The sequence below is a fragment of the Gossypium raimondii genome, chromosome 9 (assembly GCF_025698545.1).
Source record: "Gossypium raimondii isolate GPD5lz chromosome 9, ASM2569854v1, whole genome shotgun sequence".
NCBI classification, from domain to species: Eukaryota; Viridiplantae; Streptophyta; class Magnoliopsida; order Malvales; family Malvaceae; genus Gossypium; species Gossypium raimondii.
In genome coordinates, this window is record NC_068573.1 from 39734888 (window position 1) to 39753705 (window position 18818).

The following is an 18818-nucleotide window of genomic DNA, read 5'->3' on the forward strand; positions in this document are numbered from 1 at the left end:
TGGCTGGATATACATATGGAACCTCCAAAAAGAGGGTAGGGCCCCGCTGGTTGGCTGGCTGGCTGGCCAGGAATCCCATGGATACGTGTTACTTGGACTTTCTCTCCTTCTTTTTAACCAATTTATGATTTTAGTAATCATGGAGATTATTAAATTAAATTTTTAGGTTAATAATTAATCTTCTCAATAATATCATTTAAAAAATACATAAATTTTTCATTAAAAATACAATATGCGTCTTATACTTTATTAAACTCATCCATCTTTTTCAATCCAATCTTAATATTTTATAATAGACTTAACTGGTTAATCTTTTCATTCCATCCACCTTTACCATTTTAGTATTTTAAAACCAAAGGGTAAGCTTCCCTTCTTGACTTCATTATTCATTTGAAATGGTTGTTAATATATCAAATTATATAAAATGGAGAAAAACTAAGAGATTTTCTTTTTATAAATATCTAAATAACATTAGTTACTTCAGATAAAAATATCTCTTTAAAAAATAAAATTTTAACTATTTTTCAAAAAAAATTATTGTTACAACGTTGAGATTAAAGATTCACATATTACAATTGCGAATGGTAAAACTCGAATATAGATATTTGAAAACCCAAGATCTTTGCTTTTTATTTTGTTCAAATCAAGATGTCCACTGTCAATAACAATAATTAATTTCCTCGCTGTGAATGCTCTCCAAAGAAATAAAAAATTGGTCATGACGTTTGCTTTAACCATCAATACCAATACTTTTGTCGACTAAAATGAACTATCATTCTTTTTGAAAAATTAGTATTTTATTGAATTATTTATTTTATATGAAATTTATCTTTTACCCATATAGGTGTCTCATAACCTGATTCTTTCACAAAATTTGATTTCATTGATTCAGTGAAAACTATTAAAAAAATTAAATAATATATATTTAAAAGATTGTATTAGTAATTTAATTATTATTTTTAAAAGCTGTATGTTCAGTTTTCATTTTAATTTTTCAAGTATCCTACTTTTTCTATTTTTTCATTGTTATACTTTCTCTTTCTTTTTTTTATATACCGATTTGTTAATTTCATGCACGTACTAAATATTAAAAATAATACATTTTAAATTTTATATTTAATATATTAATGGTGTATAATTTTATGCACGCAATCACTAAAAAATTTAAAACTAGCTTTAATTAACATTATAATTTGATTCATTAATATTACATAAATTTATATCGCATTAATGAATCAAATGATAAGGTTTTCACCATTTAATTTTTTAATTCTTTTCATTTTATTTTTATTTTTTGTTAATGAAAATAAAAAAATTTGACAAAATTTTGTTGTAACATGCATGACAATCCAGCAAAAGAAAATCAAAGAAGGATAAAAATAAAGGATGGAGACCAATCATTTGAGTGTTTTCTTTTCCATGTCTTTGAAAAAGTTATAACAGGTTACGACATATTTAGGATATAAATAAAAATTTTATGTAATAAATATATTTATAAAAAATTGATATAAAAATATTGAGGTTTTCATTAAAGGATAAAATTGAAAAAGTGAAAATTATTAAATCTTAAATTATATTTTTCTAGATTTTACATAAAAAAATAAAATTACCGTCCTTAATAAATAATGTTTATTATTTTATAAAATAACTTATTTTTTATAATTTTATACATGAATTGATTAATAAATAGTATTAATTTAATCGAAGACTTAAAAACTAATATATAAATGCATGAACATAAATTCATAATATCAATACTATAAATGATATATTTTTTTCCACCATGCAATCATAATAAACTCTCATTTTATATTATGTAGATGGTACCCTATATGTAATTTATATATATAAAGAAACACAGGCAACACTTTATCTCATTACACAAACCAAAGCAGAGAGGTCCCTCGCTCTGTTTCACCACCCCCCTTCATTTTCACTCACACTTTCTATCTACCATGTCGGCAAAGGAATGCGGCCACCATGGCAAAGGCCACAATAAATTCCGCCGAAGACTCCTCTTCGGCATTCTGTTCTTCATCCTGATTGTTCTAATCACAGTCCTTCTCATTTGGGCAATCCTTCGTCCCAGCAAGCCCAGATTCATTCTCCAGGACACCACCGTCTACGGTTTCAACGCCTCCGTCCCCAATTTCCTAACTTCCAGTTTCCAAGTCACCGTATCGTCTCGAAACCCCAATGACAGAATAGGAATATACTACGACAGGCTCGACCTCTACGCCACCTACAGGAACCAACAGATCACACCCCGGACCTCACTCCCTCCCACTTACCAGGGTCACAAGGATGTCAACGTTTGGTCGCCTTTCATAAACGGGAACATGATACCTATCTCCCCGGACTTTTCCACGTCTTTAAGTTCGGAACAGGCTTCCGGGTCGGTTTTTCTTATCATTAAGATTGATGGGCGGGTGAGATGGAAAGTTGGAGCTTTCGTGTCCGGGAGATACCATCTTTACGTTAGATGTCCGGCAATAATTACTTTTGGAAGCAAATTTAACGGTGTTATTGTCGCACAAAACGCTGTTAAGTTTCAGTTTGTGACTAGATGCAGCGTCAGTGTCTGAAGTTTGAACAGACTGAGGATTGAGGAAGAAGAAAGAAGTAAGGACGTCAAGTACTATTTGTTTTTTTCGATCTTAATATCTCGTCTATCCCTTCGTTTTTTGTTTTTTGTTTTTTGTTTGTAAGGGAATTGTACACTTTGCTATACAATAAATAGTAAAAAAGTAGTAGAAATTTTTATTTTCTAAAAAACCCAAGTGTGATTAATAAGAATCAAGCAGTTTGTGGAGGTTGTGCAGTCTTTTTCATTTAGAAGCGACTTGTTTTTCTTCTTTTCTAGTCCTGGATCTTCAAAGTTCTTTCTCTTTAATTAAAAAAAAAGGAATCATTTCAACCTTAATTAGGGTGTCGTTTCTTAATTTGATAGGATTGGATCCATGCACATGATTATACCCCGATGTATTTTTTACAAAATTTGGTTCGTTGTTTGAAAATAATTTCATTATTCAACAAAAAGTTAAAAAGTAGTGATGACTATGAGTTTAGGAAAAGGACATATAGAGGGCGGTGTTTAATTTCCTTTTAATTTTAAACTAAAATAATAAATATATGTTAACATATTTAAATTCACAATCTTTTTATATTAATAATAACATCAACGTCAACCCTTATTTGTTGAATGTGTGAATGCAGTGCATTTCCCTTTATACATTAACCCCAGTTGTTGAGGTAATTGTTGGTAAGTTTTCACAAAACCTAATTAAAGCTTACCATCTCCGTTTTCCATTAAGTAATTGGAAATTGTTTGAAATATTTACAATGAACCAATATCGTAGGGTCCTAATCTCAAAGGCAATTCACTACCAAAACAAAAGTTCACTGAAAATTTGCCAAACATCACAAAAATAAACAAAAAGGCAAGAAAATAGCGATTGCATGTGGAGGTCAACATCAAACGGTTGTGCTGTCTGGCCTTAGAATTGACAAAGGTTGAATATTCCTCACCATTCATCCAAGAAAATAAAAAAAGTACCTCAATTTTTAACTGATTATTTGGAAGCACTAATAATTAAATGGGCCTTTCCCCCATGGAATTGTAGTGGCGTCGCTTTCTATGGATGAAAAAATTATATAAAATAATATTTATAAAATTTGTATATAAAAATAAAAAAAATAAATGATGTTTTCATCAGGGGTAGAGTAGAATGAGAAAACGAGAGGTGTAAGCAAGCAGAGGTAATGGAGGGGTTTGAATTGTTTAATATGCAAGGAGAGGATAGTTTATTAAGGAATTTTAAGGTGAATCACATGCGCCATCTTTGCAGAGCTGGAACAACACTTACTTTCACCAACACCTAACTACCGAATATTAGGATTATTATTAAGTGTTTTTGTGTTGTGAGTTAGGTTACTTTATTTTTGGATTTAAGTTTGATCGGCTGAAATTGAATTTTTCTTTTATATGGGTAGTGTAAATTAAAAACAATATTATAGGTGTAAAATAGAAGATTTCACCGCACCCCTTTTCTTTTTAACTAAGTTGCGTGTTTTTGTATTATAACAAGTATGATTCTTCCGCTTTAGCTTGGGATTTCTTCATTAGAAATTATATATTAAATAATATTATAAACCATAATAATACTAATAAAAATATGAGTTAGTATTTAATATATTCGCAATGTTTTTTTATTTTTTATTTCACAGCTATCTTTAAAATATTGTCTTTTTTAAATATTTATTTTCTCTAATATTTTACTATACTCTTATATAACAATTGTCAACCCCTAACTCTTTATGGAGTCAAAAATTTCACTAATAGTGTACCAAATATTAATTAATAACTAAATCAATATATTTTTATTTTAAAAATTATAATTTTACTTTTATTAAAAGAAATTTTAAATCATTATAGGTTTCAAATGATTTAATAAATTTCATTCATTTTTTTATTACTGCTATTCAATATATAGCTAGCCGTTCAATCTGAATATTCAAATTTAATTTTTATTGTTATGGATAGCTTAAACTTCACTAATGAATTTAAGTAAATTATATATTCCTTTTTAGTGTTCAGGTGTATTTTAAATCAATACCAAATAATAAATTTAATATTCAACTATGTAATATATATATTTAAAATTAATAGATTGGATAGTGCCGAATATTTAAAATTTTATTATACATCCAATTACTATCAATATTTATAGAGATAAATATTAAAATTATACATGAACTTTGATTTAATGTGCAATTTGATACATAAAACTTTGATTCAATGGACTTTGATTACGTGTAATTATATACGGTAACTTTTAATATTGTAGTTCAATTGCATACATAAAACTTTAATTTTAATTCAATCATACACATTTAAAAAATAATTTATTTATTTTTATATTTCATAAATATAACTATATGTGTATGTAATATATAGACATAAAATGACGGTATATCAATAAATGTGCCAATAATTTGTGAGAATTTGATTAAATCAAAATTCCGTGTATAAAATTACACAAAATCAAAATTTATATATAAAGTTCTTGGAATTTGGATAATTTTCATCTATGGTTACCAAAGTAAATAGACGTATTTTGGGTATTCCCCCACCTTACCTATCTACAAGTTATGATACGATTATTTGGGCTTGAACTTCAAATGATATCTTCTCTCTCAAAAGTGCTTATTGGCATATTCGGGAAAGGTCATGGAAACCAAGGGATGCGTAGTGGAATATACCATCGAAAGTTGCAAAGCGTTGCTAAATCAGTTGTCGGTGAGGTAAATTGGTTGTGTTTATTTGGTTTACTAACCTGGCGAATTTGGAAAAACCATAATTTTTTTCTTTTTCAAGGCGCCTCCTAGAATATAGGTGAGATAGTTAAGATATCATATATATATATATATATATATATATATATATATATGGGCAAAACAATTTGCTTCTTTTCATAGGGACGTTTCTAGACAAAAGGATCTAATTTCAATAGCCCAGGTACCAAAAAATTGGATCAGTCTCTACACTAATGGGGCTGCTCAAGTTGTTTCTGGAAATGTTGCTGTGGGGGGAGTCATAAAAAATGGAAATGGAGAGTGGATTATGGGATATAACAAATATTTGGGCGAATGATCAGTCTTTGATGTTGAATTGTGGGGTATTGTTGATGGATTGGCTCTCTTCCAATATAGATGATATGATGGTGTGATGATTCAAACAGATAACTTGGAGGTGGTCAAGCTCATTCAAGATTCCTTTGTGATGAGTTTGAACTTTGCCCTCATTAAACATATTCATCACCTTTCAGTGAACGTAGGATTTTAGGTCATTCAAGATTCTCCTAGGGACCTCAATAAAAATGCTAATTGCTTAGCCAAAATGACATTTGATACAAACCAAGGGCTAAAGATATTTGAGGAGATTGCAAGGGAGGTGCTAATACTTTCTCCTACTATTCAAGCAAGTGACACTCTTGCTCAAAGAATTATTGTGTAGTTATTTTACCAAAAAAAAATACTATACACATGAAGATTAAATTATATTTAATTATTTAAATTATTCAAGTTATTCAAATAATCGAAATTGTACATTTATTATCTAACTTGAACTATTTATTTTTACTCAAACTTAAAATTTAATTTAAATTTTAAAATCAACTTTGACTCAATTAATTCATAAAAATAATTTTAAAATGCAACTTTTAATAACTTTTAAGTATCTTAATGGATATAATTTTTTAACTCAATTCTATGATTGTTTAGTAGAAAATACTTTAATTAAACGAAGCTTTCAATCACCAGTGATACCATTACTTATGGTTTGTTTGGACGACATAGAGTAATTGAAAGAAAGTGTAATTATTAAGGTAGTAATTACACTCTTTTGTAATTATAAAATTGTAATTTCTTAGGCGTGTTTGGTTGACAAAGCATAATTATATCGTAATTATTTGTCTTGTTTGGTATTACAAATTGTAATTACACAGTAAAATAATTTATGTTTTTTAAATATTAATTACTATAAAAATATTAGTATGACAAAAATAATTTCTAAACAAGTAACAAAAGTTAAAATTAAATCACTATATTTATCATGTTAGTCTAAAAAGTAATTGATAATACGATTACTAATAAAATAATAAGAACAATAAACATATGCAATTTTATCTAATTGTTCTAATTTTTTCGGTTATTTCCTCTTTAATATTTAACATATGCTCATTATCATCATTTGTTGATCCTTGACCGAGTTTATTATCATGTAAATTTGAGCCTGCATCTTTAAAATTATTAAGATCTCATTTTTCCATATATTCTTCGAAGTATGGATATCTTAATTCCATCTATGATTGGAGTTATGAGATATGCAACACGCTAGTACGATCCGACCTTGTTTTTTATGCTATACTAATGTGATGTTAATATGAGAAATATTTTTTAGAATAAAAATATCTTCTCAATCATATTTCAAAGTCTCAAATGTCTCAAATTAAAGAGTTCACAAGGTATCTATAATGCTTATGTCTGACACCATTCTTTTAAATGGTATCATACCCTACATTATAGTGCAAGAAAACATTTTCTAATTGCATAATTAGTATCGACCTTAAGATATTTGAGTTCACAATCCAAATAATATATAACTTTAATTGTAAAAATTTATATAAACTTAATTTGGAGAAAAACTAATGTTTGGTTATATTTTTTATTATTTGTAAATTAAGTAAAACATAATATATATAATTTATAATATATAACCTTTATAAATACAATTTTATAAGTTGTCCACTAACTTTCAAAAGCTTCTTATAAATAATAGAATTTTTTGTCATAACTTGTTTTTTATTATATATAAATAAGTTAGGATAAAAAATATCGATTTTATTAATAAGTATATTATTTTATAAAAAAAATAGCATGGGCACATAAATAAGTTATGTCCATACTTCTTGGCCATAAATTTTAATAAATAAATATATTATAACACTTTTATAACATGTAAATTACTTTTTAGAATAAACTTTATTGTCATAAACTTTAGAAAAAAATTTAGGATTTAAACAATATTCTTTTTATAATTTTATAAAATACAAAATTATTTTTATAATATGATCTTTTAGGATTTATAATATAAGAATTTTTTTACCATAAGTATCCAAAACACTCATACGTGTTCATACTTATAATATAATTTTTATAACTTGTATAAAAACTATATATTTTAAAATTAAATTTGAATGTAATTACATGTATAATTGCTCTAATTCTCACATTCTCCTTAAAAATTGAAAAATATAATTAGAATGCTTTAATTACACCCAATTAATAAAACTCATCAAATACAATTACAACCCAAATATAGCATTCTTATATAAATATAAATAATTAGGAAGTTACAGTTTGATTCCGTTTGGAACAAGTCTCGTTGGGCTACGCCACCTCCATACTCTATGCTTAAAACCGAGTTTTATGTTGACAAACTGCAACTAAAATCCTATGGTACAGAACCCAAAAAGGGCTAGAACGACCCTTATTACGTACCAACTGCACGAATTACAAAGGGCATTAAAGGTTGATGGTCTGGCAAGTGCGCAACTGGCAACAGTAGCTGCTATCCAACGGCTACCGCAATAAGTCAAGGAAAGTGATTGGGCCACAATCATCACCAAGCTTTCGATCAATCCTAAAATATGGTCAAAAAAGTATTTTTCACTCAAATATAAAAGTAAAGATTTAAATTTTTTAGCTTTTAGTTTTTGCGTATAAAAGTAGGATACACTACACTCATGATCATTTTTTTTTACCTTAAATTATATTTTAGTTATTTATTTTTAAAATGTTATATTTTAGTCACATACGTTATCATATTGTAACATTGTAGTTACTAAGTCATTATTGTCGTTAACGGTGTAACAATAAGCTGATGTGATGTTAAATTATCATTTCAAGCAAAAATTTTAGGTTTAATTATACAATCAATTCTCATATTTTTTTTTGTTTTGAGCAATTTAATTTTTTTATTTTATGTTCTTTAAACTTTTTTTTCCATTCTTTTCTGTTTCTCCCTTTGTTTTTCTACCTTCTCCATTTCTTTTAACATATCAGGAAGTCAAATTGGCAGTGAAAAAAGAAGTAGGAAGTTGAAAGCCATCATTGCCTGTAACCAAAACTCATAAACCCATACCATGCTTCTTTCTTCACTACCAATTCGACTTTTTGCTATGTTAAAAGAAATGGAGAAGGTAAAAAAACAGAGAGAGAAGAAAAAGAGAATTGAAAATAAAGAAAAAAGAAGAAGTTAAAAGAACATAAAAGATAAAAATTAAACTGCTCAAAACAAAAAGATATGGGGACCAATTATATAATTTAATCTAAATTTTTTGTTTGAAATAATTATTTAACGTGTCACGTTAGCTCAACATTACACCGTTAACGATAATTAACGGCTCAATGACTAAAATGTTACAATACAATAACGTAAGTGTAACAGCCCAATTTTGACCCTAATCGGAACAGTGGTTTCGGGACCACAAATTCGAATTAGAAAAAATATTTTAATATTATTTTGTGTGTTTATGATGTGTGAATTTAATTGTGTGAAATTTTCGTGTTTTAATTTTGTCGTTTGAGAGATTGATTAAAGAAAATGGCTTAATCGCGTAAAATGAAAATTTAAGGGTTAAATCTAAAGGTACCAAATTGTTGTTGTCTTTATTAAATGGAGGATTTATGATGTAATAAGGCCAAAATATAGTTAGTGGGTGGCAAAGTACAAGTATAGCATTGTATATATATGTATATATATATATTTATATAAAGGTTAATAAAGTAAACTAATTATTAATGTTAGTGTATGTTTAATATATTAAAATTAAAGCGTTATTTCTCCATCTTTTGGCCGAAACTAAGAACAAAGAAGATTGTTTAAAAGCTTTAATATATTCAGCACTTGCAAGCTTGATTGAGGTATGAATTTTGTTTGTTTTTTTGATAATTTTTACGTTTTTGAGATCGTTGCTTTGAATACTTCAAAACCCATGTCTTAATTTTGTGAATTGTTGATAATTTTGAAATGTACGATTGATGAATGTTTGAGTTTCATGATGTTAGTTGATGAAATATGAAATATAATTGTTAGATTAACATGTTTTGTCTTTGAATTTGTGGTGAATTTGAGTAATTAGGGCTAAATTGAGAAAATAAATTTTTGAAGGACTATAATGTGAAATAAATGAAATGCATGAGCTTGTATAGACACTAGGAATATTCGGCCCTTAAGGAGTGTAGTCAAAATTTGTGTATTTTGTGTTTTGAGCAAAAAGGATTAAATTGTAAAAGTGTGAAATTTTAGGGGTAAAATTGTAATTTGCTCATTCATGTGTTTTTAGGATAAATTGAATAGAATGGTGTTTAAATAAGCTTAATTTGAATATTTTTAGATCAAGAATTAAAGAAATCGAATTTGGATCGGGGAAAGACAAAAGTGGTCGAGTAGCCGATTTAGCAGTCGACGACATCCGAGGTAAGTCGATAAGCATTTAAATGTTGTTAAATTCAAGAATATATAAATGATAAGTGATAAATTAAATTATTTATTTGTTATATGTTTTGGCCGAAAATGATTATTAAGATAGGAATTTTCTTTCGAGTTCGATTCGATCTTATGGCATGTATAGCGTAGCTGAAATGCTTGAATTTAGATTATGTAATATTAAGCCATGCGAAAATGGCTTAATTTTCTTGTTTGTGTTCGGTTTTGGGCTGAATTATGGTTTAAGTATACTTTAATCATGGATTAGTATTTTATGGTTAGTATTTATATGGTAATGTATATATATATATGTGCATGGTGATTTCATTCAAGTGTTTCGTAATTATGTGGTTGAAGTAATTAAGTTGTTATATTCATTAAGATAAGTAATGTTAAGTTAAGTGTCTAGGTTATGTATCATAGATGAAATATATATGATTTGGTTGGATTTAGTAGTTAAGTGAATATAGGGATGATTTATAAATTGAAGTATGCTTGTAAATGTTGGTGATTAATTACATTTGGCTTATTGATAAAGTAAATGAATGTATATGCTGTCAAATTTTGATGTACAAATGCAGTTCAATTATATATGTATATGCTGTCAAATTTTGATGTACAAATGCAGTCATATATGTATATGCTGTCAAATTTTGATGTACAAATGTAGTCCAATTATATATGTATATGCTGTCAAATTTTGATGTACAAATGCAGTCCAATTATTTATGTATATGCTGTCAAATTTTGATGTACAATTATATATGTATATGCTGTCAGATTTTGATATATAAATGCAGTCCAAATTTTGTATATATGCTGTCCAAATTTTGGTGTGAAAATGCTATCTAGTTTGGTATATAAATGCTGTTCAAATTGATGTATAATAATTGTCCAAATAGGGTAGACCACCTATGTTGTAATATGTAGTATAGTTAGTAACTTGAAATGAAATATGTGTACAAATAAATGTTTGGATATATGCTTGGATTTTGATATATAATCATATATGTTTGGAAATGTTTTAAGAATTTGAATGATAATAAATTTTTATTAGGTAAATGATAATGATATGGTTGAAATTTTGAGACATGATTAGTATATGTAATTTGATTTATGATGCATGTTTGATTTTAATTGGTTATGTGTTTATATATATATATATATATAGAATGAAATTTCGTGGTTGAGTTAGTATAATTTAAAAAAAAATTTGAGTTGGGTTTTGATCTGTAATACCTCGTAACTCTAATCCGGCGACGGACTCGAGTTGGGGGTGTTACAGTAAGTGACTAAAATGTAATGTTTCAAACATAAGTGACTGAAATGTAACCTGAGGTAAACAAAAGTGACCATGAATTTAGTTTACCCATAAAAATAAAATTATCAAAATATTTTTATTTATATTAACTATTTAATAAGTGTATAAAAAATTAGATTAATTTTATATTTTATGTATCGTTATATTAAATTATTTAAATATTTCATATCTCTTTATATTAAATTATTTAAATCTTATTTATTATATTTAAAACTTTAAAATATTTTATACACCATTAATTTTACAAATAATTTATATTAATTACTATTTTAAATTTATATTACATGCATCATTATAAGAAATTATTTAAATATCATCTAACTTAACTAATTTTTTTATTATCTACTATCATGTCTAAAAAAAATATTTTAACTTTCAACCGTAATTTTGAATAATAATGGAGATCACTAAAAATTAACAAACCAGTAATAGAGAACAAGCCTTTAGACTATTTTGGATTAGGGTAAAAAAAAAATTAAAAGTAAGATGCATGTGCAAAGGCGAATCTAGGGGGGCTAGCAAGGGCCCTGGTCCCCCTTAAAATGGAAAATTGTTATTTAGGCTCTTAAATTTTTTTTTAAAATTTTAAATTAGTAAATGTAAAATTGAACTTTACCTCTTCCTAAAATTACAAAAATTTGATTTAATCTTTTAAAAATTATAAAAATTATAAAGATAAAAGAAATAGAGTTGCACACGGTCTTGCTAGCATGGCTTAGAAAGAGATATTTTCTTAATGTTTGGGATAAAAATCTGAAAGGATATTCATAATCTTATAATGTTTGATGCTAGTATGCATGTGAAAATTACATATTTAGAATATATATGTGTTTAAATTAAAATAAAGTAATATTAAAGTTTTAAAGTATTGAGTAATTGTAAATATCAATATTGAAACAAATAAGCTATCTGAAATTAAACTAGAATGTTGGATTGAGTATTATATAAATCTGAGATGGTAATTTTCACAAGTAGAGTTGATAAATTAGTACCCAAATCATGTAAGAAATTTCTTCACCTAATGTGGGGTTTGAATTCAGGAAGATGGGTTTTATTCAATCTCAGCCCTCAACTTTCCCATCTTTGGACTACGTAACCTACCCTCCCAAACCCAACACCTATGAATTTAATCCGTACACGTCAATCTCAGATACCCTTATTATTCAACACCACAATTACCTGACCCTCTCAACAGGAGCATTAAAGTCAAAGACAAGGAAGTTGGAAGTTTCCAAGCATCCCCAACCCAAAGCTTATATATTACACACAAGATTGAAAAGGAAGTTGCGGGGCATTGTATTTTATTACATAAATCCCGTAAAACCTAGGGTGTGAGACTTTGCCCTTCAAAGTCTTAATGCGCCTACACTGACAAAGCAACCGCGTCTAATCGATTGACCACGCGGCCTTTCCCTATTTTCATTGCCCTCTTTTTCATTACGCTTCCTATTCCTAGTTCCCACTCTTTTGCCTCTCTATAAATACCTTCCCCTATCTTTCATATTCTTCCATTCATTTCTTCTCTCAGCTCAGCTTCCAAAACAAGCAGATTTTCTCGGGGTTTTGTAGTTTACATGGCGGAGAAACAAGCTCATCTCAATGGAGCCTACTATGGCCCCTCAGTTCCACCAGCTCCCGCGAATTATCGCAGCCATCGTCGTAGCTCGGGTTGCGGATGCGGCTGCTGTCTCCTGAAGCTACTGTTGAAAATCATAATCACCCTTGTCATCATTATTGGCCTTGCAGTTCTCATCTTCTGGCTCATCGTCCGCCCCAACGAGGTCAAGTTCCATGTGACTGACGTCTCGCTCAACGAGTTCAACCTGGACGGCAACAACACCTTGCATTACGACCTTGCTGTCAATATCACAGTGCGCAACCCCAACAGGAGAATCGGCGTACACTATGATCGGATCGAGGCTAGGGCTTACTACGAGGACCAACGTTTCGATACCCAAACTTTGCCCTCGTTTTATCAAGGACACAAGAACACTAGTTTCTTGAACCCTGTATTCAAGGGCAAGCATCTGGTTTTCCTTGGTGCGGATGAAACTGCGGAGTTCAATGAAGAGAGGGCTAGTACTATTTACAGCATTGATGTGAAGCTGTATTTGAGGATAAGGTTCAAGGTTGGAAGCGTGAGGACTGGCAGGTTCAGGCCCAAGGTTTCTTGTGACTTGAAGGTTCCATTGAGCGCAGCCAATGCTACCTTTTCCACCACCAAGTGCGATTGGGATTTCTGATTCCTGGTCTATATCGAGTCTTTTGATTGGATATTTCCATTTAGGGATTCACACACTTTATTCTTTTGTACCTTGATATATAAACCAGTGGTGTTCCATTAGGAGATGCATACACTGATGAATATATATGTTTTGATTTGATTATATTCTTCATTTTTGTTTTCATTTCATGGCCTTACAGTTTGTGTGAATAAATAATGAGTTTTGGTGACTCTTTTTTTATGTTTATCTTTTCTAGCTTGATGATGATGAGTTGATCTTAATCCAAAGTGACATTTGGAATTAGAAGATGTAAGAAGCTGATAATTTCAACCTTTGGAAAAGTCAAAGGCACCATGGGGCACGTAATTTGGTAATTTAAAGCGAGCGGTATATTGAGGTTCCCATTGAAAAATAGTTGTTCCTATTTCAATCTTCTACCTTGAAGGTTCCGGGGTACTCAAAACATATGGAATATAATATACTTCTGGGAATTGGTACAAACCCCCGTCAATTTTGTTCCATTTTTTACACCCAATTTCCAACAACGCATCTTTTACCTTCATGTTTTAGAGCTTGTTTCTTAAGATTGAATTCCAGAATGGCGGTTTACTGTTTTTTATTTTTTATTTATTTTCTCATTTTGGTATTAACTTTTTTTCCTTAATTTAATACTCAAGGTATACTCCCTTCCCAATTTGGTTCCTAAAACATGTCTCTATTATATTTTTCTAGTCTAAATTTCAATAGACAATATTAAAAAATTGATCTCCAATCACATGGCACCATGTGTCATCTTTTGTAAACAACAAGTATTTTTCTTTTATCATATGTATATAAATATTAAGAATATAAAATAGAAATAAATATATAAAGAAAATTTAAATAATGGTATATTTGGTATCAAATCTTATAATGTAAGGAAATAAATATATAAAATGAAAATACTTATTCTTTTACAAAAGGCCACCACCTTTTGTTTTAACCCCATGAATTAAAAAATATAACAGGAGCATACTTTGTCTTTACTTTACGTACCAAATTTAGAAGCAAGTGTACTTTAGGTGTCAATTTGAATTTAAAATTTTAGACACTAATGAAAAATAGTGTATTTCTAAATTAAACTTTTTATATTTTTAAAAATTTTAATATATATTTAAATTTTTAGTGATGGTATCTTCATTTACACGTGTCACAAACTTAGACGTTACAGATATCATTGGAAAAAAGAAACATAAGTATCAAATTTAAAAAAGCCTACCAAAATTTAAGTTTTTTCTTCTTTTTTTGTAAATTTCTTTTTCTACTTCTTTTCTCACTCCATCCTATGGGCCAATCCAGCTTTGCCCACACAGATTTTTATAAGATGGTTGATGGTCCACTCATCTTGATAGATCCAATTTAGAATGAGTTGAAGTAAAAGATAATGTAATATCTGTGTCTGTTTGATCCAATTTATTAAAAGGTTAAAACATGGTATTTTATTAAATTTAATTAGAATATCTTTTTAACATTTTCTTAAATAAAAAAACAAACATTGCCTATTGAGTTTCAGTTAATATCGTTACTGTTGTCATTGTAAGAGGATGCGAGTTCAAGTAGCAAAATAGAGATGAAAAGGTGGCGAAAGGAGCAAAGAGAAATGAGTTGAAAACGCTTGGTTCCTGGAAATTTCTTACATCTGCTATTCTCCTCCTTACCCTTGAGAAAATGGATTTAAATTTGGAACCAATATTTGGTTAATGTATGATATTTTTAAATAAATAAAACGTGTTAAGTTAGGCTAGGAAGAAATAATATAAATAAATTTTTTTATATAACATAGTAATTTAAACAAAACTCATAATATGAACAACACACAAATATATTATTTTCTATTTAAATTAATAAAAACATTACGAAGAAAACCCGTAAGATGCATTGATATACAAGATGAAACATGATCTGAATCATGCAAAACACATTTCTCTCTAAATTTAATCATGATGCAAAACAATATAAAATAGCAATAGCATGCACAAAATTTGATCAACTTTAATTAATTTATTTTAAAATTTTAAAATTTTGGTCATCACAATAAATTCATTAATGTCATAATTTTAATCAAAATCAATTATAAGACTAATCAACGGTTGAAGTTTGTTTTCAACAATTGCAGGGTGACATTTGGAGAAAGTCAAATCTCTTTTGATTGCATCAAATACCACTTAAACAGCTTCATTATCACTTATAACTGTCATTTTATTCATAAATGTAATTAATTTTCCTAAAATAACTTTTAGATATTTAAAATTGGTAAGAACTTTTAACTTAATTCATTTCTTTTGAAAAACTACTTGGAGTTGGAAACAATCATATGTTTGAATTGTTAATAGTCATGCAATTAGGGGAGAATGCAAATGTTTGAAATTTTTTCCCTTTTTATTAACAACTTCAAAGCTATGCTTCATGTTTGAATTTTGTGTTTTCTTTTTCTTTTTTTCCTAGATTGAGTGTAACCATTTTTATTTTCACATCCAGATTAAGAAATAATCATATTTTCATTTTAATTAATTTTAAAATTTTATTATACTCTAAAACATAAAAATAAATAAAAAAAACGTGTGTTTGTGAAGTCTTAAGTATTTTACTGTACTGTAATAAGGCCCAATCGACCTGGGTCCAAACTAAACAAAAACATGTCAGACCCAACAAAACTAACCTAAGCCCAATACAGACCTCAGCCCAAAACTAAAAAACCAAAAAAGAAAACCCTAGCGGCAGTAGGCCATGACCCGCCTTTCAAAGAAAGCCTCCAGCCACCGCGCGTTTCGGGACCAGCTCCTCCACGTACACGTTTCTCTCCGCGAACACCTGCAAAAACACGGACTCAAAGAGTCCCAGAGAGAAGAAACAGCAAAAAATAGCATTTAGATTTGATTATTTTTTTCCTTCTCGGCCTATAAAAGGCCTCTTAATCTGTAAAACGAAAGGGGGGACGGATATACGGAGAAATACACAAGAAAATTGAAAGAAACATTGAGAGTATTCTAAGGTGAACCGTTTTCTTCAATATATGCTTGTCTCTTTTTATTTTGGTTTTTTTAAGAAATAATAAAAAAGGGGTGAGGGGTTTACCTTCGAAGCTTCGTCGATGAAGCCCACGTTCGCCGCGCTCGAATCGGAGGTCTGGCGGAGGGTCGAGGCTTGAAGCGAAGGCATGAACGGCAGCATTAAATGGGTGTGTTTGGGTATGAAAACCCCGACAGAGGATTTCTCTGCTGTTTGGCGAAAAAAGAAAGGAAAATGAGTTGTTCTTGGGAAATTTTTGGGTTTTGTAACGATGGCAAAACGGCGTCGTTTAGAGCCTGTTCCTGTGGCCCCAAAACGGCGCCGTATAGGGCTATACCCACGCGGTGACCCGACCCGAGGAGGATCCGCGCGTCTTGGGCCTGAATGGTACATTTGCGCGTTTGGTCCTTCAGTTTTTAAAAGTTGTTTAAATCAACTTTTTATTTCTTTTAATTTTGGCCACGTGTTCTATTCTTGTTTCAAACCAGTCCTCAGTGTTGCGCACTGTTTAAGGAGTGAGATTATTTCCATTTGGGCCCCCTCATATAATGCGCACATTGCAAATTGGTCCCCGTTCAATTTTAATTTCATTTTTTTGATTATTTTGTTTTTTGCCATTTGTTTTTTTAAATTAAAAGTTTTAGAAGTATTGCTTTATAATTTATTATAATTTATTATTATTTCTATATGTATACACACATTTTTAATATATAGTACATATACATATTTCTTTATCTAATATATATATTCTTAAAACTTATATAAATACATGCATTTTACATACGTTTTCTATATATATATTTTATCTCTTTTAACTTTTATATATTATATTATATATATATACATTTTATAAATATGTTTTTACTATCCTGTTCCATTTTTTATATACATATGTATTTTTCTCTTTTATTTTGAATACATGTTTTTGTTTGTTTTATTGGATATATTTCATTCCTTCTATTTGCATGTATACTTGTATATGTGTTAGATATATGTATACATATGTTTGCAACTTTAGTGTTATATTGTATTTGTATATATATATTTGCAAATATTTATTCGTATATGTTGTAAATTATAGTATCTGTATCATATTGTATACTAACTTTTTAACATACCCTTTTTGAAAATGTATTTTGGTTTTAACCATTCATCAAAGTTATTTTCTTGATTTAAAGGTTTTTTTTTGAATAAAAGCATTATTGGAAGTTTGGGATTTTCGAGGGAAATTGAGCCCTAACGTATTGGGTTCTGATTTTCTTTGTCAATCTTAAATGACCGAGAATATTCTTTATTCAAAATGCATGAGTATAAAAATCATTTTTAGGAATTTAACATGTCGTGCCCTAACGTATTGGGTGTGGCCTGTTACTTTCTCGAAATGAAGATTTTTGCATAAAATAAAAGTGATATTCAAAGTTCGAGGATTATGAGGAATTGTACCCTAACGTATTGGGACTCAATTTCTTTACATGACTTGAACAATTGGTTATCCTTTTGCAAATTTCATCATTCAAGCTTATTTTAAAATCTTTTTAAACCTTCGACACTAAGACATCAAATAGTCAATTTGGTACCGATTTTTGGGCGTTGCGAGGGTGCTAACCCTTCCTCGTGCGTAACTGACTCCCGAACCTGTTTTCTCAAAATTCACAGACTAAAATAATTTTTATTGTGAGCCGATCACACCTTAATAAAGGATCGGTGGCGACTCCAGTTTTATTTTTAAAGTCGACAACTAATTTTTGTTTTTCAAAAAACGGTTTCGACAGCTTGGCGACTCCACTGGGGACTTTGAGAGTCGAGCCATAAACTGATTATATTTGTCTTTGTGTCGACAATCAAAAGTTTTTTAAAAAAATTCATGAGTTCCGTTCGCATTCATTGATTTTTTTTTATCTTGGTATGTTGGTAACTTTGCATTTGCATATTGCATTTTACCCTTTAAGTGGGAGCGAGAAACTAGTCCTTCGTGAGGTTTTCACCTCTGTGCAAGGTAGTAGACCGCTTCCGGGATACATCTGTACCTATGTCTTCGTGAGATTTTCATCTCCGTACAGCCATAGGGAAATGTATCCCCCTGAACTGAACTCGATCCATATGAGCCTATAATGGGTGAAGATTGAGGAATCTGCTGGTTCGGGTACCCTTACTCTAGAAACTAAACCTCATA

General features: G+C 29.3%; 2 protein-coding genes across 2 annotated transcripts; both read left to right on the top strand.

Annotated features, from left to right (window-relative positions):
• The first annotated feature begins 1901 nt into the window (after window positions 1-1901).
• Window positions 1902-2812, top strand: LOC105799626 (NDR1/HIN1-like protein 1). Its single transcript, XM_012630292.2, has one exon. The coding sequence runs from the start codon at window positions 1956-1958 to the stop codon at window positions 2583-2585; it is 630 nt and encodes a 209-aa protein (XP_012485746.2). The 5' UTR covers window positions 1902-1955; the 3' UTR covers window positions 2586-2812.
• A 10043-nt stretch (window positions 2813-12855) lies between these two features.
• Window positions 12856-13759, top strand: LOC105799627 (NDR1/HIN1-like protein 10). The gene has a single exon (XM_012630293.2). The coding sequence runs from the start codon at window positions 12947-12949 to the stop codon at window positions 13613-13615; it is 669 nt and encodes a 222-aa protein (XP_012485747.2). The 5' UTR covers window positions 12856-12946; the 3' UTR covers window positions 13616-13759.
• The last annotated feature ends 5059 nt before the right edge of the window (window positions 13760-18818 follow it).

What these genes read in the sequence shown, in the direction of transcription:
- LOC105799626 (XM_012630292.2), top strand. Translation starts at nt 1,956, where the DNA reads ATGTCGGCAAAGGAATGCGGCCACCATGGCAAAGGCCACAATAAATTC.
- LOC105799627 (XM_012630293.2), top strand. Translation starts at nt 12,947, where the DNA reads ATGGCGGAGAAACAAGCTCATCTCAATGGAGCCTACTATGGCCCCTCA.